The sequence below is a fragment of the Channa argus genome, chromosome 23 (assembly GCF_033026475.1).
Source record: "Channa argus isolate prfri chromosome 23, Channa argus male v1.0, whole genome shotgun sequence".
NCBI lineage: Eukaryota > Metazoa > Chordata > Actinopteri > Anabantiformes > Channidae > Channa > Channa argus.
Window position 1 is genome coordinate 8,799,702 of NC_090219.1, and position 20,612 is coordinate 8,820,313.

General features: G+C 40.5%; 2 protein-coding genes across 3 annotated transcripts; both read left to right on the top strand.

Moving 5' to 3' along the window:
* The first annotated feature begins 339 nt into the window (after nt 1-339).
* znf143b (zinc finger protein 143b) lies at nt 340-11,254 on the top strand. Of its 2 annotated transcripts, none has more exons than XM_067493767.1 (15): nt 340-765; nt 2,579-2,694; nt 3,313-3,501; nt 3,676-3,756; nt 4,139-4,335; nt 4,455-4,523; nt 4,610-4,726; nt 5,153-5,228; nt 5,421-5,546; nt 5,965-6,144; nt 7,438-7,665; nt 8,561-8,709; nt 9,078-9,230; nt 9,750-9,878; nt 10,907-11,254. In XM_067493767.1, exons 2-15 carry the CDS (start codon nt 2,589-2,591, stop codon nt 10,988-10,990), a joined length of 1,884 nt encoding a protein of 627 aa, XP_067349868.1. In that variant the 5' UTR covers nt 340-765; nt 2,579-2,588; the 3' UTR covers nt 10,991-11,254. The 2 variants fall into 2 exon arrangements, with proteins under 2 accessions (XP_067349868.1, XP_067349869.1); XM_067493768.1 differs by having other exon boundaries at nt 2,582-2,694.
* Nucleotides 11,255-11,979: 725 nt separating this feature from the next.
* Nucleotides 11,980-18,904, top strand: wee1 (WEE1 G2 checkpoint kinase). Its single transcript, XM_067493730.1, has 10 exons — nt 11,980-12,934; nt 13,618-13,832; nt 14,353-14,419; nt 15,044-15,216; nt 15,434-15,702; nt 16,062-16,151; nt 16,314-16,399; nt 16,489-16,659; nt 17,334-17,479; nt 17,745-18,904. The coding sequence occupies exons 1-10, from the start codon at nt 12,446-12,448 to the stop codon at nt 17,899-17,901; spliced, it is 1,863 nt and encodes a 620-aa protein (XP_067349831.1). The 5' UTR covers nt 11,980-12,445; the 3' UTR covers nt 17,902-18,904.
* Nucleotides 18,905-20,612: the final 1,708 nt, after the last annotated feature.

A 20,612-nucleotide genomic window follows, 5' to 3' on the forward strand; every position in this document is an offset into this window, starting at 1 on the left:
GTTTGTTGGGGAGAGGGGTGGGGTTCCAGGTCGCCCATAGATTTTTATTTACTCTTAGTTTTATTCTATGCATTTTGCTGTTCAATTGAGACTTGCGCTAATTTGGCTGTTTAATTTCTCATCAAGATCTTTCTGTTGTTACTTCTGACTGATGTGATCTATATATGTATGTCTTCTGAACAAACTGGAAGCAGATGTGTGTGTATCTCGGATGATATGTGTAGTCCGCACTGTCGGGTATCCGCAGGATATTTCATCCCTCTGTTCACTGCATTGCCCACATTCCCCCTTTTTTCCCACACAACCTTGTTTTCAACATGGATGCCGAAAAACCTCCCCACACGTCGCGCTTTACGTCTCAGAAGAACAACTGTAACCACATCATGTGGTACATAGGGGCTCGAAATCTCCAGTCTCGGTTAACTACAGTGTTATGTTGAATTTTAAATATTTATTTTTTGCGCTTTTACCGTGAAAAGCCTGAGACAATGCGAAAACCGACGCGGAATGGCGTCTGCCAGGGGCCCCGGGAGCTGAATACCAGAAATACAGGCCCGAAGTGGCAATGATGGACATGAGGGTTGACGAATGGGAATAGGTGTTGTGACTTTCTAGCCAACCACGGCATCTAAATTGTGATCAGGGCGGAGCCCAAGTCACAGGGTTGTGTTGTCATACATGTTCCTGCTGTGTGAACATCGCCGAGCGTTTCCTGCACTGGTGCATGGTGGTCGAACAGGAGGAATTGTTGGAAATTTTTCGGAGGTTAGTATATAAATTGGTTTTTACCCAGTGTGCATTATTCCCACAGCCATTTCTGCGAGAGGGGAGTGACAGGCTGCAGCGAGGCTTCCAAGGAAGACTGGGGAATACTTGTTATTCGCAACAAATAAAATTGACATTCACCGAGTCTGAATGCTTATGTTATCATTAATTAGCTCATGGTTTCCCCGGTGTTCTTTCGTAACTGCGTCGCTACTTAGACGACTTGAAGCTTCGTGGTCACAGCTACTTAGCTCTCCGGCTGTCGTGCAGAGCCAGTTGAGACTTCAGATACAAACTTCAGATAGATGTGCTTTCGGTTAACGTCAAGTAACAGTTTGCTAATAACTGCTGAAATAACGTGACAGTTGTTGGCGTAGTTAGCAGTGCAGTTAGCATGGTGGCTAAGCATCTTGCTCCGTAATGACACATCCTTAAAACTGTAGTTAACGTTAGCTGGGGAGTTTTGACCTTTCAAACAGACCGTCAACTTGCTAGCTGACGACTCCACATCTTAAAACGGAGTAGTCTCACTATGGTTGCTTGTTAACGTTTCATTTAAGGGTGACAAATATGTGGATAGTCATAGTTAATGTGGCTAGCTAGCCTCAATTGCCATATTCAAATCAACAAGCGCCAAAAACGCAGCTCTTCCAGATGTTGGTGGCTGTCAGATAGCATAACCTCATTTTGTCCGACACGGAAGAAGTACATACACTAAGTACTGAAGTAAAAGCGAGAGTACTTATACTGCTAGAATGAACTATATGTGTGCGTGTGTATATTGGAATTACCCTGTAATAATAATAATTTCAGAGACTTTATTGTCATCCCAAACTATCCACAGATTCAAAATTTAGTAAAATGACCTTTCTTTGGGTCTATATTATAAGAAACAGCACACATGAAAGAATGTCTAAAATGATAATACACTTGAATATACTGTGCAACAGTTAGAGGTGGTATAAGTATGAAAGCCCAGTACTTAATTAAAAGTGAAAGTACTTGCCTAAAAAAAGTACACCTATACAAGTAGGATTACCATTTCAAATTCTTATGACCACATGATTTTAAAACATGCAAGTGCTACACACATAGTAAACTCCTAACTGATTTCATACAACAAAAAATTATACACTTTAAACACTAGTGAAATTGATGCTGTTGATAGATTTGTAGGATGCTAATGTGTTTCATAACAAGGTTTCTGCAGAAATCTAAAAAGTTACGCTAAAGTTGTGTACAACTTCAAGGTGAGAGCAACCGTCAATATCTATTTAAAATAGATTAATTTGAAAAAAAAAATCTATCTTTAGGTGAATTTACTCTTTAGTTAGTATCAATAACAAAGCAAGTGTTGGGTGTTACCCACTGACATAAAAATTTGTAAAGGATGAAAATTGTTATGATGTAAATGTTACACGAAATAAATATACTCCAGTGAAGTATATCAAACGTGTATTTCAGTACAGTACTTGAGTAAATGTCCCTAATTACCACTACTGGATTTAATTTAAAAAGTATAATGCAGTATAACTTCTTTAACAGTGCACAATATGAGAGATAAGATAAAAAAATATTATTATTCCACTAGTAAATATAGCAAACTCTTTGACAGATGAAGTAATAAACAAGTGTGAATGGTTCTTTCGGTTCTTTGTCCTAGAACTTTAATATAATGCACTTGTACCCCACTGGGCATCTAGCAAAGTATCACTATCCTCAGTGCTCCTGTCAGCAATTTTCTGTATGTGTTTACTGACCTGAGGACACAAATATAAGAATCTTTTTTTGTCTCCTGTGTTTGTCACCCCAGCAGCTAAAGCATGCTCTTGGCCCAAATAAACCGGGACTCCCAGGGAATGGCTGAGTTTCATGATGCAGACGGACAGCCGGTCACTCTCTGTCTGACAGAGGCTGTGACGGTGGCCGGTAAGCTCCCACACATTAACTTTACATCACATTGCGACTCAGAGTCAGCAATAAAATATCGCACTGCTTGATAAAGACCACTGACCAACAACTTTGCTGAGCGCTTACAGGGAAATTTATATTTCCAACCACACATGAAGTGATAACAGATGCACATTATAGAGATGTTACAAAATTAGAAGGTGGCACCTATGAAAAAAAAACAGGAAACAGTTTTTCAGTGTCTTTGGCCTGCCCTTTTTAAAGCTATATAACAAACTTTATTGTCATAATTATTGACTGCACATGATACATTAAATGTAAGGAATCTGTAATGAATAATTAATAAATATAAGGGGGGATGCACTTTTCATAAGATGTCAATCGACCATCATCTAAGAATTTATAGGAAGTGACCTGGCATATAGTAGTATAGTAGTTTCTATTTAAGAATGGGAATGCAATAGGCAAAAAAAGACAAAACTTTAGGAGTGTGCCTTGATTCCAAACGAGTGAAATAAAGTTCCATTTAGCAGCATCAGATTTTTGTCCTTTCTTGTCGCTTTGGGAAATGTCATACCAAAACATAATCATATTTCTTAAACCATCATTTAAATATTGTCATTGTTAATTCCCTAGATGGTGATCAGATGGAGAGCATGGACACAGTGAGCCTGCAGGCTGTTACTCTCGCAGATGGATCCACCGCATACATCCAACATGATTCCAAAACATCCTTTTCAGATGGACAGATCATGGACGGCCAGGTGATCCAACTGGAGGATGGCTCGGCTGCTTACGTTCAGCATGTGTCGATGCCAAAACCAGGTAAAACACAAAACGTTTCTTAGGAAGAAGAGAATTGTTTTTGTGAAACGTCTCCCACCTACTCATTCACAGTTATTTGTATCTACCTGTGATATAATGCAAGGTTACAGGAATGCAAGCGTGGATAGGCATGTCCAGAAATGTTAAAATTGTTAATGTTTCTTCCTGTTCTAGGAGGGGACAGTTTACAGCTTGAAGATGGGCAGGCAGTGCAGTTAGAAGATGGAACAACAGCCTACATTCACACACCCAAAGGTGAAAATGATTAACATCTAGTATCTTGATTTTGATCAGATAATTTTAAGTTGCTTTGATCTCATGCGGGGTCTTCTAAAATTGTGTGGTTTTAATATTTTCATTTAATTTGTATACAGATTTAATGGGTTACAAAGAAAAAACAAACACTGCTTCCAGTTAGTTATTTCTGTTTAATTCTAGAATTAATTTGTGATAAAGTTGTTTTCATATTTGTATCTTTTATTCTTATTTTGCTTATTTTAACACAAAGGATATTACAAGCTCCAAGCACCACAATTTGAAAGAGGGTCAAGATATCAATGCTTATTGAAGGAGCTAATTTAGGAATGCAGAGATAATGAGAAAATTTTTCTACATTCATCTTTTGGATTCTATTCAGATCCATATGACCAGAGCAGCCTGCAGGAGGTGCAGCTGGAGGACGGCAGCACAGCCTACATTCAGCACACGGTGCACATGCCCCAGTCCAACACTATCCTGGCCATCCAGGCTGACGGCACCATTGCCGACCTGCAGGCAGATGCCACAGCCATTGACCCAGAGACCATCAGTGTGCTCGAACAGTACACCACCAAGGTAGATATCCTGCATTGTTGCTCCTGTGTGGTGTGGAACGAGTTTGTACAACTTGGTTCTAATTGTTCATAATTGTACACAGTAGTGTAATAGGTAAAAGTGTCTTTTCTCGCTGTCAGGTGGAGAACATTGAAAACCCTTTGGGGTCCTTTGGCAGAGTGGAAGCAGACAATGGCGTCCACATGAGGGTACTGTTATTTTCTAAAAAAAAGTATTTTGACTTTGTATGTTTTGCTCAGGTTTAACATTAAAGTCTAATTCATGCTTCCTACAGATTGTATTACAGGGTCAAGACAACAGGCCAGGAAGGGTCTCAAATGTAGGCGAGAAGTCTTTCCGCTGTGAATATGAAGGCTGTGGAAAGCTCTACACCACTGCCCACCATCTCAAGGTGAGTGTGGGGGTTTTGGTGGTTGTGTGGGATTCTAAAGACAATATTTGCCTACAGAATCTTGGGGCAGCAGTGGCTCAATTGGAAGACCATAGGGTCTGAGGTTCGCGCCCTGCTCTCAACAGCCACATGTCAAAGTGTCCCTGGGCAAGACACTGAACCTCAAACCGCCCATCCTTTTCCCCTGCCGGATAGTGCCGGTTCCAAGCCTGGTAAAATTGGGAAAAGGGTTGCGTCAGGAAGGGCATCCGGGATAAAAATGTGCCAAATCAACATGCAAACCAATGATCTGCCGTGACGACTCCAAACTTACGAGATAAGCTGAAAGGAGAAATAAACATTACCTTCAGCATCTTGCAATGAAGCTGTTACTTGTTTGCTTTATTTAGAGCTACTACAACACAATATTGTTTGTGCTTCCTGCAGGTACATGAGCGCTCCCACACTGGAGACAAACCATACATTTGTGACTATCCTGGCTGTGGGAAGAAGTTTGCAACAGGTAGACGTGGAGAATTACATTCTTTCACTAACCTTTAAGCCATTGCATGTTGTAATGCTCCAATTGATTTCTGATGAATCGGAAATGAAAAAGAAATTCGATTGAGGCTATGTACCGACAAGAGACAGAAGATAAGTAAAGGAATGTTAACCTGTCAATAATTTTCAATTTCTGTTTTTATGGCAATTTAAGGGTATGGACTAAAGAGTCACTCACGCACACACACCGGGGAGAAGCCATATAGATGTCAAGAAATTAATTGCTGCAAGTCCTTCAAAACATCTGGAGACCTTCAAAAGCACACAAGGACTCATACAGGTACCAGCCAACATCCAGAAAATCACTAATACTTCGGTCATATGTTCGTTAAAACATACAGCAAACCTCATGGGGTAAATGTTTTATAATGTGTCATGGCTTTGGCACAGGCCCCAACTGCAGCTAAGTTGAGTAAGTGAACCAAATTTTCCCTCAGAGCCACCTACATGCTGGAGGAGTTGGCTTGAACATGGTTATTGGGAGAACATAAATGTTTTTAAGATTTAAGATACCTTACAGTTTCTATCATTTTAGATAATTTTTTTAAAATTATTCGGGGTAAAGGGGATGATGTACCTAATTGATTATTTCCGTTCTTTTTATGAAATAAAGAAATTTAGAACTGGAAGTTGATAAGGTACTTTTTAACGCCTTACTTTTCTGCTCTTTCTTTTGCATCTCATGTCTTGCCTTTCAGGGGAGAAACCTTTTAAATGCCCTGTTGACGGCTGTGGCCGGTCATTTACAACCTCTAACATTCGTAAAGTTCATATCCGAACACACACTGGAGAGCGGCCATACTACTGCTCGGAGCCAAGTTGTGGACGGTCGTTTGCTAGTGCTACCAACTACAAAAACCATATGAGGATTCACACTGGTGAGTTAATGGTATCTGTTAATGTCTTATGTGGTCTTGGTGTTATTTGGTAATGAGTCACCAAGCTGGGGATTAGATTTCTACTCCCACACTCCTTATCGAACTACAACCCCAGTTACAAAGAAGTTGGGAAGATGTGTAAAACCTAAATATGCAATGATTTGCAAATCTCATCAACCCATATTTTATTCACAATTGAACATAAACATCAAATCAGATGTTGAAACTGAGACATTTTAATGTTTCATGGAAAATATTTGCTCATTTGAATTTGATGGCAGGCGATGTTTACCATTGTGTAGCATCCCCTTTTCCTTTAACAACTGTCTGTCAACGTCTGAGAAGTGAGGAGACCAGTCGCTGGAGATTTAGGAGAGAAATGTTGTCCCATTCTGGTCTGATGCAGGATTCTAGTTTGGCATTGTCTTGCTGAAATATACAAGGCCTTCACTGAAACCTATGTACTTTTTAGCATTGTTGATGTCTTTCGAGATGTGCAAGCTGCCCATGCCTTCTTCTTTCCTTTCGGCTGTTCTCTTTCAGGGGTCGCCACAGCGAATCAAGTGCCTCCATCTAACCCTGTCCTCTGCATCCTCTTCCCTCACACCAACTAACTTCATGTCCTCTCTCACTACATCCATAAATCTCCTCTTTGGTCTTCCTCTAGACCTCCTGCCTGGCAGCTCCAACCTCAGCATCCTTCTACCAATATATTTAGTCTCTCCTCTGAACATGTCCAAACCACCTCAATCTGTCCTCTCTGACTTTATCTCCCAAACATCTAACATGAGCTGTCCGTCTGATGTCCTTATTTCTGATCCTGTCCATCCTCGTCACTCACAAAGAGAACCTCAACATCTTAAGCTCTGCTACCTCCAGCTCTGCTTCCTGTCTTTTCTTCAGTGCCACTGTCTCTAACCTGAAAAACATAGGTGGTCTCACTACCGACTACTGCCAATTACTTTTCCAGCCTTTAGTTGCCCCTGTTCCAACTATTTTAGTTGCTTCCATTAAATTCAAAATCAGTTAATATTTTCCATGACATGGTAAAATGTCTGCTTCAACATCTGATGTTTTGTTTGTTCTATTCTGAATAAAGTGTGAGTTGATTAGATTTGCAAATCATTGCATTCAGTTTTTATACCGTCCCAACTTCTTTGGAATTGGAGTTGTTCATAATAAATATTGAGTTCCCGTATAACACTGCTGTGAATACATAAGTAAATACAACTTCTTCAAGTGCAATACTCCACTAACAAAATACATTTTCTGACTACTTTCCAACTTCCCCAGGGGAGAAACCATATGTGTGTACTGTGCCTGGATGTGAAAAGCGCTTCACAGAGTACTCCAGCCTTTACAAACACCATGTTGTTCATACACCCTGCAAACCCTACAACTGCAACCATTGTGGAAAGACCTATAAGCAGATCTCCACGCTTGCCATGCACAAACGCACAGCACACAACGACACAGAGCCCATTGAGGAAGAGCAGGAGGCCTACTTCGAACCTCCAACAGGTATGTATGATATACATGCGGGGACTTGTAAGTGAGGTACAAGGCAAGCAAAAAAGTCAATAAAAAAAACCTTAAAGCAAAGTGCTATGAGAAGAAGTGTTTCCATTTCATGAGATGCAAGTGCAAGATAGAACAAAAAGGATTTACTTAAAAGACATAGGAAGTTAAGGAAGACTTTTGTTTTCAGCGGTTTTTTGAATAATGGGAGGGAGGTTTGCTGAGCGTGCTGAGTTTGGTATCTTGTTCCACCATCATGGGACCACTGAGCTGAAGAGGTTTGTGTGGTGATAGGAACAGCAGATGTCTTTTGTTGGCAGTGTGCAGTGGGCGGGAGGAAGTGTAGACCTGAATGAGGGAGTTGAGGGTCACAGATGTACCTCATCTGACCTACCTCTGTTGGCAAGAGTCTGAGCATATATACAATATAGAACATGATATATACAATATAGAACAAAGTAAGTCATTTTTCAAGCAGTAATACCAAACAGTCTTTTGTTGCAGCTTCTTCAGAATGAGAATTCTTTCTCTGTCATATGATGGGAAATGATTGATGATTATAGGTTTGGACTGAACATATAAAATCAGAATATATTATCTCAGACTGTGGTAAGTTAATAAAAATGATAGACAAAAATGATTTGTTGCAACCCCTACTTAAAATGACATCCTTGTTAATATGGTTCAAAATCAAAATGGTATGCCACAATGAAACACTGGGATATAAATGGGTAAAGATAAAAAGGTGTAAAATATCCCTCCCACAATTATAACATGCAAACATATTAAACAGAAATACATTTAAAGAAAAAATAAAACTAAACCAACAACAGAATAAAAGTTGAAAAAGAAATGTGCAAAAAAATGTACACTGAATGAACACCTCTTACTGGTTCAGATGCCATTGATGACCCTAACGTGAGCTATACAGCAACAGTGGTGGAGGCTGATGACTCTGGCTCAGAGCAGGTTCCTGTAGAGAGCTCGGAAATGGTTGCTCAGCAGCATGTTGCCTTGGTAACGCAGGAGGATGGAACACAGCAACAGGTAACAAAATGCAGTGACATCACAAATACGATGCAGACACCTGGAGTTAGGGTCTGAAGTTGCTGTGACACTAATAATTGTACATCTGCTGACCAATTACGATAAGGGCGATAAATGTTTTACAAAGTAAAGAAATAAAGTGAATACAGAGAGAAACTGTACAGAAAAAGTCTTTATTTAAAAGAAAATGGGAACATAAAATGACCATTAAGTCTTTTATAGCATAGTTATGGCATATAACTAATAAAGGTTTCACCATTATGTGCAGTTTGTAAGTCTTCTCTTACTATCAATATTGACATTAAACATAAGTTACATTGTGCCAGAATTAAACTAAATGATATTAAATCTGTTATGTCTCACGTCAGGTCAGTATCTCCGAAGCAGACCTACAAGCTATGGGTGGCACCATCACCATGGTAACCCAAGAAGGCACAACCATTACCATCCCAGCCCACGAACTGGCAACGCAAGGTGCTCACTCTGTTACCATGGTAACAGCAGATGGCTCTGATGAACAGGTAAACAATAGCCCAAGTTCTTTATAGAATAGAGAAAATGCTGTTGGTATAATGTTTTCTGGTTCCCCCCCCCCATTTAGAGGGCTTTTGAGGGACTGCTGTAACATGTTAATTCAGAACTGTGCCGACTGAACCTCAGGACAAAAGCATTTACTATTATCCTGGGTTAGGTTTTAGGGATAGAATTACTTTTTAAGACTATTACTTACATTCTACACAAATAGCCACAGGCCTTTGTGGTGTGCAGTCGGTTCTCTGCTGGGCATATAATAAAGCAAACTCCAGTAAACTCCACTGCTCACAGAATAACTGTTTGGTCACTGAAAGACTTTTCTAAAGTTTGTCTTGTGTGTCCTTCCTTTTGGTTGCTCAAACCTCAATTCTTTGAGAAGAAATGAGAGCTTTGCTACAGCCTTTCATATAGAAGATCCAAACAATATCCGGGTCAAGCAAGGCTCCTTGAGCAGGAATGATCAAGTAAGGGATTTTGGATGTAGCTAACGTCTGTGTCTCTCCCAGGTGGCCATCATGACGCCCGACATGGCCTCGTTCCAAACTGTAGAGGAGGCAGGCTATAGCCAAGAACAGGATGACATTCATCCTGTCACGTTACTGGCCACATCTAACGGCACTCACATTGCTGTGCAGGTTGGTAGACCAATGCCACAGGTGTGGGGCGAGTTTAGATCTGTGAAGTTGTTATAAAAATTATAAAAAAACAGAATAATAGATACTTTTGCCACTACATGTTCTTTAAATAAAATTTTATTGTGTAATGAATTGCTGTTAAATGTGAGGTTGGAAATACATTTTAAAAAAGGCAGTTACAAGCTAACAGACTGCTGCATTTCGATGTGGGGGCTCTTTTGTTTTCACTGAAACCTACACTCACTTTTCTGTTGTTTAAGTGATACTAATAGAAGTTTCAGTGGACACACAGTCCCACCCCGGATCCCGCCCCATTGAGCTATTTGCTCAAATACTTAACTAAATATCATGGGTAGGTGGGGTTCCCCTCTGGGTGTAGGTGTGATATTGTTCAGCTGCTAGTGGAGTTGATGGGAGATTAAACTTAAACAAAACACACACATGAGTTAACATGTAAGTTAATGCACACTCCAAATTTAAGATAAAAAGCCCCTTTCTGCAAAAGGGGAAGCTAATGTTGTAATAGTAATTTACAGCTGTGGGGTTTTTTTGTCTTGATGCCAGTACAACCGATTATCATCAACAGCAGAAGGAAATCAGCAGAATTAGCCATAAATTAGTTTATTTCCCTTCAATGGTGGGTGGAGTAGGTGATGTTAAAAAGACACAGTAAGCACAGTAGGTGGATTACGTTTTGATAATAGAAATTAATTGCTGTTTTAACTATATAATTTGGTTACAAAAAGTGTTAATACCCAAAACCCCTGATGGGTAAAATCAGATTAAAGGTTGTAGGTCTGATGGCCAACCTGGGAAACCTGGTGTTTTCACTTACCTTCTGCTTTTTCTGTGATGTTAATTGAGCTCTCTGTATCTTTACTCACACGTAAAAGACATCAGAGACGCAGTATTTATTAGTGAATCTGTTAAAAGTTAGTAGAGTAAATCAGTAGTACTGGTCATTTAACAGTGGTTATAAGATGTCAGCCAGTGTTTTTATTATCCACTTTCTTTCCCTTTTTCTGTAGCTCAGTGATCAGCCTTCACTGGAGGAAGCCATCAGAATAGCATCAAGAATACAGCAAGGAGAGTCACCGGGCCTGGATGATTGATTGGACTCATTATGGACAATGATTTAGGATCAAAACCATCTCATTTGGACTATACTGAGATAAATCACAAGTCTTCCTTAATGTTTTTTTTTTTCCACAGAAGAATTTAGCTTTTATGTGTACATAGAATTTTGATAACTGGAAGTCTGCTATGCTATTTTTCCACTCTACCTAAAAGGTGGAAGAGGCGGAATATGCTTTCTAATGATCATGAAACAGTGCAGTGTACAGCTAATGCTATTTCTAATTAAAACAAAAATACTTTTTTTGCTTCAGTTGATTTTGAACGTCAAGCTTCACCACTAGATAAAAATACATGTCTTCTGTATATTCTGTGGGTATTTTCATCTACAGGTGTGTGTGTGTGTATGTGTGTGTATGTATATATATGTGTGTATATATATATATATATGTGTGTGTGTATATATATATATATATATATATATATATATATATATATATATATAAATTTTTAGTATAAAATAATCATACCATCATACCATATAGCTCATAGTACCGTGCACATTCCTGACAGATTAACCAAGTCATGTAGACAAATTATATGACGTAAACTTGGGGTTGTTGGTGCCTTTGGGCAGTTGCCAACTTTGCCAACCATTCCATAATCCATCCTTCAAATTAGTTTTTGTGTTAATTCTAATCAGCGGTGGATGAGCTTTTTAATGATTTGAAAAAGTTTTATTACTATGAATGTGGTTTTGGTGCGTTTCATCTTGTACAAAGCGAATGGAATTGAGTTTTATATGCAGTTTTACCTCTGACCTTGTCCCTGAATCGCGGCTTCTTTGATCATGTCGTATATAATTAATGGCTGCATTGTCTCGAGGGTAATGGCATAGTGTGACTCCAGTGTTCGCGCCAGATTGTTGTTCTTCACCGATGACGTAACGCCTTCTGAATCCTCTCTGGAACGCCCATCTTTCAAATATTCGATGCGCGCTCTGATTGGTTTTTCGGGCTCATGTGACCAACGGTCGCGGGAAGTCCTTTGCTACGCGCGTGATAGGAAGAGGAGAGTTCTTGACTCATTCAAACTTTTTTGTAAACATTGGTTTGGTTTTTATTGCGGAAAGACCGGTTTCGGTGTCGTGGACTCATCCAGAAAACGGTGACGGATACGGATAGTCAGCTGGACCCGGGACTTTGGTTGTTTGTGTGTAGTTAAACGCCAACTTTAGACGGTGAAAACGAGCTCACAGTAACTCCGAGGCCATTTCACCGTGTTGGATGGGCGTGTAGGAGTTACCAAACGAATTCACGCTTTTCTACCATGTTAAACGTGGCACAGTAACTTTAGACGCTTTCTTCAATGTGATACCTTTTATTTCAAGGTAGTTAAACGTTTGAATTGTAGCGAATACGCCACTATAGTCGCAGTTCGGGTTCAACCGCGTGATTTTTCCCGTCGACGAGTCCGGGGTTTAAATCCTGAAAATGTCGGGCTACAGTCGCCGTCGGCACGACTCTCCCTCCCCGAAAACTCGACCAATTCGTCAAAAACTACAGTTTACGTCCAGCGACGGAGAGGACGACCCCATAGAGGACGTTAACAACAGCACCGGAGGAGAGTCTGGCTTCACAGAGATGGATTCCCCGGTGCCAATGCGACGGGACTCCGCTGACAAACGGCTGGAAGGGAGCAGCAGCCCCCTCAACCAGTCCGGCGGGGACGAGGACGTGGAGCTGTGGGAAGAGGAAGGCTTCGGTTCCCCTTCTTTCCTTCGACCGCAGAGAAGTGTAATCTTTACCACTTGCTCGCCGTCGCCCAGGAAAGTCTCTCGGCTGTATGGCGAATCTCCGGAGAGGTCCTACAGCCAGGACGACGCCGAAGGTTCCAGCTCCCCGATTCCAGACTGCCCCGACACACCTCCGCACAAAACTTTCAGAAAACTGCGCCTGTTTGATACTCCGCACACGCCAAAGGTTTGTATCTTAAACTACACAACTTTGATCAAGTGTGTTTAGTTCTAAAACACCGTGTATTGGGGATCTAGGGTCTCTAGATTTTAGGGGACCATGGATCGCGTAAGAAGACTTAGAATATCTGCGTGTTTGATCTTACGCAGCACTTTCACAGAACAATGCGAGTGCAACTTCTTCTTCTTCTAATTCTTTTTTAATATCTCAAAAGTTTCTTGAACGCGTTTTTACTTTTGAAACCTGCATTAAGATTTTGTTTTCCAAGCGTTTGATTGGACAGTAAATATGCTGCAGGGAGCGTATATACAAACAGCTCAGTTCAGTTTTTTAAATTCCAGGACAGACTCGTGTCAGTTAACGACCCAATGACCCACTTAATGTACAACTGTACCTATTGCATAATGCGCTCACTGTAAAGTGGCCAGATGATCCAGAGAGCTGGAGTTCTGTGTATGGACATGTCCTAACTACTGCATTACATAGTCCAACTGCCCAGTTTTAAACCTAGTTGTTCCACAGACCATAGATTTGAGCCACTAGCTTTGTTTTTTATTTTATTTATTTGTTTATTATTACATTTCTTTTTTGAAATCATAACCTCACTTTTAACCAAGTCTGCTTTGTTGAGTTTAACATTCTGCTGTCGACGTTGAAGATTAACAAAACACTAAATCTGTCTTTTGCAGAGTTTGTTGTCAAGGGCCAGAGACTCCAGCCTGGGATACTCCAACAGGAGAGTAGCCCTGTTCAAGAATGTGGAGACTTCAGAAAAGTCAATTACAGACAGCAGCAAGAGAGTGCAGACCCCTTTGGTCAACTTTAACCCCTTCACCCCCGACTCCCTCCTTATCCAGTCTGCCACTCAACAGAGAATCAACAGGAAGCGGTCCCACTGGAATGAGTGTGTTGATGAATCATTCTTCTTTTTTTTTTTTATTATTATTTTTTTTTATGAATTACCTTTTTTCTACAGAGAATAATCGGTCCCCCAAATCTTGTCCTTGTAGTTGTACATGAAGAGAACCTTTGGAGGTCTACAGTCCTCTTACAACAACTAGTAATTTTCTTAAGTGCCGGAGGGCGTAGAAACACACTGCAGTCACCATTTTGTTATATGTCCCAACCTGGCCACTTGGTGCAAAGTAACTTTTAGTCTTTGTCATTATACCGGTGCAAACTTTGTGAATCACACATGTGATAGCAGTATTAAGCAACTTAAGCGCTTATCTAGTACACAGCTCAAATCCATTGTTAGAATGACCAGATACGTTAAAGCCGTTGACTAAAGGCCAAGGGTTTTGGCTGGGAACCAAGACCTCATGGCTTTTGGCGAACTGTGCCATGTGCTTGAGAAATTCTTTGTGCTCTACACTGCCCTCTGCTGTACAGAAAGGCTAACAGCTCCCTCTCCTGTCTTTCAGCTCTTGTGGAGAAGACATGGAGGCAAGTGACGGTGAAGGAGAGGAGGAAGTCCTCCCACCATCCAAGGTAATAATCTATGTAAATGATTTGCATTAATTATATTTAGTGTAATGAATTCAGTAAGTTGATTTATTTCTCCTTGTGAGTCATTTGATTTTTGTGGGAAGTTTCATTTCAAAGTTTGCTTTAGAAATGCAACTAATTATATTACCTTACTGATTTATGTGTTGTTTGGTTAAACACATCCCCTATAACAATATATTGAGAATACAGACAATTCTGACATTTAAAGGGATTAAATATACAAAAATGAAAGAAAAGTAGGGAACCCTGACATTAGACAAAATGTAACATTTTGGCCTTGTACATTAATTAAATTGATAATTACCACATTGGTTGTTTTTGGTATTTTCTTCTGTTTCTGTAGATATTTAAGTACAAAAAAAAACCAAACAAACCCACAAGTGCCTTAACTGAGAAAAAGTCCTAACAACTGTGACCATAGAGAGTGAAAAAATCTCTTCACAGTATCAGCCCATATGTAAATTGACTGAAACCAGTTTTCTGACAAATCCTGTTGCATTTAATGTGCAGCGGGGGAAACGAGTTTGACGATGTGATTGCCTGGTAGAAAAACAGGCAAAAACTAAAGTATTTACAATAAATATGTTGTAAAATTCTGCCCCTCAGAGGATCACCATGATGGAGAGTAACATGATGTCCCGATATGCCTCGGAGTTTCTTGAGCTGGAGAAGATTGGCTGCGGGGAGTTTGGGGCTGTGTTCAAGTGTGTGAAAAGACTTGATGGCTGCATCTACGCAATCAAGAGGTCCAAGAAACCTCTGGCAGGCTCAGTTGATGAGTAAGTTCTTTTTTATTGTAGCAAGGAGTTTAGAATTAAGACAGAACATAATGAGGTTTCTTGAGGAATTCCCCATATTTATTAGACTGTATTTGTACAAACAACTCCATAAAGGTTGTTTACCAGAGAGCGCGACGGCACCTTTTCTTTCATCCTTCAAGTACAGAACTTGCTACAGAAGTGTCTTAATTAAAACCATCTGTTCCCTCCATCACAGGCAGAACGCTTTACGGGAGGTGTATGCGCACGCTGTGCTAGGCCAGCATCCGCATGTGGTGCGTTACTACTCGGCGTGGGCCGAGGATGACCACATGCTCATCCAGAACGAGTACTGCAATGGTGGCACGCTGTCCGACGTCATCGCAGAGAACTACAGACGGCTCAGTTATCTGTCAGAGCTGGAGCTGAAAGATCTGCTGCTACAAGTCACACGAGGACTCAAGTACATCCACTCTACTTCTCTGGTCCATATGGACATCAAGCCCAGTGAGTAATTAACAGTTTTATAGTTGTAGTGATTAATTTTTTTGTAACCAGATTGGTGTAGATTTTATTTTATTTAACTGCATTAAGCAGACCTGAGCAGAAATGCTTCCATCCATGTATCTATTTTCTGCTCTGTGTAAGGCTAATTAAAATATACAGCTGCGAAGGAGAAATGGCAACTTATTGTTTGTATCTATAAATCTATGCATTTGGTAAATAAATCTAAGCCGTTTGATTTAATGCAAAGTTAACTTCAACGGTTCAGTTTTATTCAGTACAGCCTGCAGAAACATTGTCCTGGTCTACACTCAGTTTTTAGAATCTAATGGCAACATCTGTAATTTTAAAATCTGTTTCAGGCAACATCTTTATTTCACGGAAATCTGTAGCGAGCTGTGATGAATGTGACGAGGAAGACGGACTGAAAACTAGCGTTGTCTACAAAATTGGTAAGCTGCTTCCACAATTCTGCTGCTGTATTTGCAATACGCTGCATTTAAATGTATGTAATGTATAATGTGAAAAACCTCCTATTACTTATCGACAGTTTTTCCTGTATGTTTTGTTCTTCCACACATCTAAGTTCTGTACTTTATGTGCTCCCTCTTCAGGTGATCTAGGTCATGTAACAAGAGTGAACAATCCACAAGTCGAAGAGGGTGACAGCAGATACCTGGCCAATGAAGTTTTACAAGAGGTTTGTAATACTTCTCAAGAACTGTTGGAACCTTTGAACAGCTGCAGCTTTAGACAAGCTCATGAATTTCCCCATGTTCTTCTGTTTAGGATTACAGTAGCCTGATGAAAGCCGATATTTTTGCTCTGGCCCTGACTGTCGTCAGTGCTTCGGGGGCAGAGCCTCTTCCCACTAACGGAGACAAATGGCATGAGATCAGACAGGGAAAACTCCCTGCCATCCCTCAAGTGCTTTCCACAGAGTTTCTCAGTCTTCTCAAGGTAACGGTCAACACAATGTTTCTGAGACCTTGAAGTATTTTATCTGGTTTGTCCCCACTGGCTGCTAAGTCAGCTAGTGAGAAATGGATGTTCCCACAGTCCCAGGCAGTGTCTTCAGATGTTTTGTTTTGTCTAACCAGTCCAGGACCCAGAGATGTAGGGCAGTCGCCAAAGTGCATCACATTGTTACATTTCATAAGCCGGTGTTTGGAGTTTTGACTTGAGAGAAAATAATTGCAGAACAATTTGCTTTTGATCCAATTTTATCTGTTGTTTATAGTGGCTGTGTAATTTTGCTCAAGCTTGTTAATTTGAACTAAATCTTGCAAATAGAAATCTTTATAGCTCAATCAGTTAACACAAAATTCTGATGAGTGAATTCAGGTAAACTACTAATGATTCCATCTTTTAAACCAACTTTTCACATTTAAATATTTGCTGTTTGTCTTGATGACAGTAAACAGAATAAATTAAGATTTTATACTGTTTAGCAAACAGGCTATTTTATTTCTGAAAATGTACATTTTCTTTCCAACCTTGACCAAACCATCAATCCACAAATTAACTGATTTCCCGTCTTAATTTCTAAATCATGACTTTGCTCGTTCTTTTATATTACAGAGCAGTTAAGCGGTTTGTTTGGCTTTGACCTAATGTCTCTCCTTGTCTTTCAGCTGATGATCCACCCCGACCCAACAAGACGACCGTCAGCCTCAGACCTCATCAAGCACCCAGTGCTCCTCACCGCTGCCCGGATGAGTGCAGACCAGCTCAGAGTCGAGCTCAACGCTGAGAAGTTCAAGAACGCCCTGCTTCAAAAGTGAGTTGAGTTGCTACCTCTTAGTTAGGAGGGTGACATCTTCCAATTTTAGTTAATAATTGTGCAGAGATTATTTGGTTTTATTTACTTGCTCCGTAATCATTGTAAACTAAGGATGTACTTTTTTTTCTTTTGACATAATGAGACATTTCAGTGCGTCACCTTTTAGACTATGGAAAATCTTTACTATCTCAAACAAAGTTAAGACTTAATTCTGAGAAACTATCTGGCCTCATTAACTGTATTTTTGTTATAACTTCCTTAGGGAGCTGAAGAAAGCCCAAATGGCCAGAGCTGCAGCAGAGGAGAAGGTTTTGTCCACAGACAGGGTCCTGACACGCTCCACAGTCCAGTCCAACCCCAGAACCTCCAGACTCATTGGAAAGAAGATGAATCGGTCGGTCAGCCTCACCATCTACTGAGACTTCAATGCTCCCTAGAGGATGTTAAACGCAAAGGCTCATGGACCATTTAATGAGACCTGTACAGTGGACCGGGTTTTTCTTTTTGAGGAGAACCCTGTCAGTCGTGGTGTTGGACACTTTGACCTACCTAAAGCTGTAGACTGTTGCCAACTTGAACTCATCTCGATAGATTCTCATTGCCAAACTAGTTCAGTCCTTATGCCAATAGACTTTGGAACAAAAAAAACTCATTCCTTAAAGGTAGTTATTGTACCTTTTACACTGTCATTCCTTAAGTTTGCATAGACGCCAGGCTCTCTCCGTTTCTGTCCTTGCGCCTCCCTTGACAAAGTCGAAGCCTGTTGGCAGCAGATCAGAGTTGAGCTCTTTTCAGTGTGAATGTACTAGCCGCTGCCATGTGCACCTTAACTGCCTGTCAAATGCCTGAAGCTGGGTACCGGGATCCGAGAACTGACGTGTATGTAACAGAGCACTTTGGAGGCAACAAGTGCAACTTGCCACTTTTTTTTTTTTTTTTTCTAAGAAAAAAGAAAACAACCTGCTGCTATTGATGTTTTGTCTGTATCAGGGTTTGTCCAGTTTCAGGTTGGATTGTTCTAGTGGCCATTGGCTCCTATTTTCACGTTGTAGGTGGGCCCCCATCCCCCATTTAGAGTCTGATTCATATATTTCTGGTCAGATGTAAAATGGCTCATGCTGGTACCGATACCAGTGAGTTAATGGGTTTTCCATGAGGCTAGAACGGATCCATGGTATTTTGCTTTTCCCTGTTGACTGGTGCAGCCAACCCTGCTTGTAGCATTAGAACAATCATCATCTGTTTGGATTCTCATGTTCTTTCATTTTGTATTTTTCCTGCTGCCCTCACCACGAGGCTTGTCTTCATTTACTGGTTAGGAAAGTATTCCTCATGTTTTTGTTCTTTGTAACTTCTAACACAAAAAAACCTGTTGATGTAACATGTAAATATGTTCTTTTAATAAATTCTCACCAATCTCCATTTTCTGTTCTGTGTTGTAGAATGAACTCTCCTTTACACACACTGTAAGTTTGTCACATCTAAAGCCTCTCTAACACTGGCTTGTTCTCAGGTATAACCCCAGCAGCGTGAACATACATCAGTGGCTTTCGGCTTGTCCCTTCAGAGGTTGCCATAGCGAAATGTGTTCTGCACATTGTTTTTAGCATGAGTGGATTATTTATTTTATTATGCTGGATGCCTTTCTTCCTGCAACCTTCCAATTTTATCTGGGCTTGGTGACTGGGCACAGCCACACCTGGTGGGGTGAGATTTGAGCCTGTGGCCTTCTGCATCCCAACCCAATGCTCTGCCACTGAGCCACCAGGCCCCCGGTGTGAACGTACTTTGTACAGTTAAAAAAGAAAAAGCCTGGTCCTCATGTTGGACGAAGAGATTTGTTCTATTGGACCAGAGGATTTCAATATCAGCCCTTAAACGGCTCTGCCCTCCTGTTTCCAACTAGTCCTTCCCTCCCCACTGCCAATTACCTGGATCAGGTGTGATGAGTGGATTGGAAATAAAACTTTACACACAACCTTATGAAGGGGGGGAAGAAAAAGGGGGACTGGAGTTCTTTATGTAGTACATTTTGTATCTGATCCAAGTTTATTTTCGGTCTCAATGAACAGTTCGATGACGTGGTTAGTTTTAGTGTCTGGAAAAAAAAACTCCACTGCCCCATAGAAACCTTCAGTCCAGATTTTCAGATACAAAACTGGTTTTACATTAGATTTCGGGCCTCTTAAATATTTCTTCGTGTTCCAACTTGTTTTGTCTAATGTTCGGATTATTTCCAGATTTACATGAAAATACCAGATTTTATGGTCTACATTTGATGGTCTCCATCAAATGTAGATTGGACTCACGGCTGGACTCAAGGGGCTGGTAATCCAACCCTGCCCACAATAACAAGACGATCTTACAGATTTCACATTGTATTTAAGTGTTTTGGCAAAATGTAGTTACAATTTCTTGATCTAATTAAAGCTCGACAAGGTTAACCATAAATCAAATGGTTTGAACCTAAAATACAGTGTGTAAGATTTAGTGGCATCAAGTGATAAGTTTGTCCCCCACTTTTTCGAGCTGCAGCGTCCAACAAGTCTGAAACCACATTGAGCACCAATATATCAATAAAATTCAATGATTTCTTCAAAATCTTCTAAGTGGTACAAACCATAAAGCAAATGCTACTGATGTGACCCTCGAAGCATTTAGTGATTAGATTTGTTTGATAGACTTTACTGAAGAAAATAATAACGGAGACCTAAAAGCTGCTGCTCTTCTGACTGTTCTGTGCATCACATGTGTGTAAGAATTCAGCCAGCAGATGATCAAAACAACAACCCGCTTTAAACCGAGGTTTCAGATTATCCCACCTCTAAAGTCAACATGACACAACGCTGGGGGCCAGTGTTCGGTGGACTTACTCACCATGTACATTTAAAATGCTCATTCTAGATTAAGAAAAGACAGGAACGCTGCCCTCCGTGTCTCCATGTCCCCATGTAAATCTCACATACTAACCCTTTAACACACGCGTGAACACGCCAGACGTGCACAGAGCCTCAGTACAAAGTGACTGTTAGTAATTGTTGTCTTTATGTGATTTAACAGAATAATCACTTGAAGACAAAGTTTGCCTCGGTGCCTCCGTTAGTGGGCGGGGTGCATTGTAGTCTCTGTC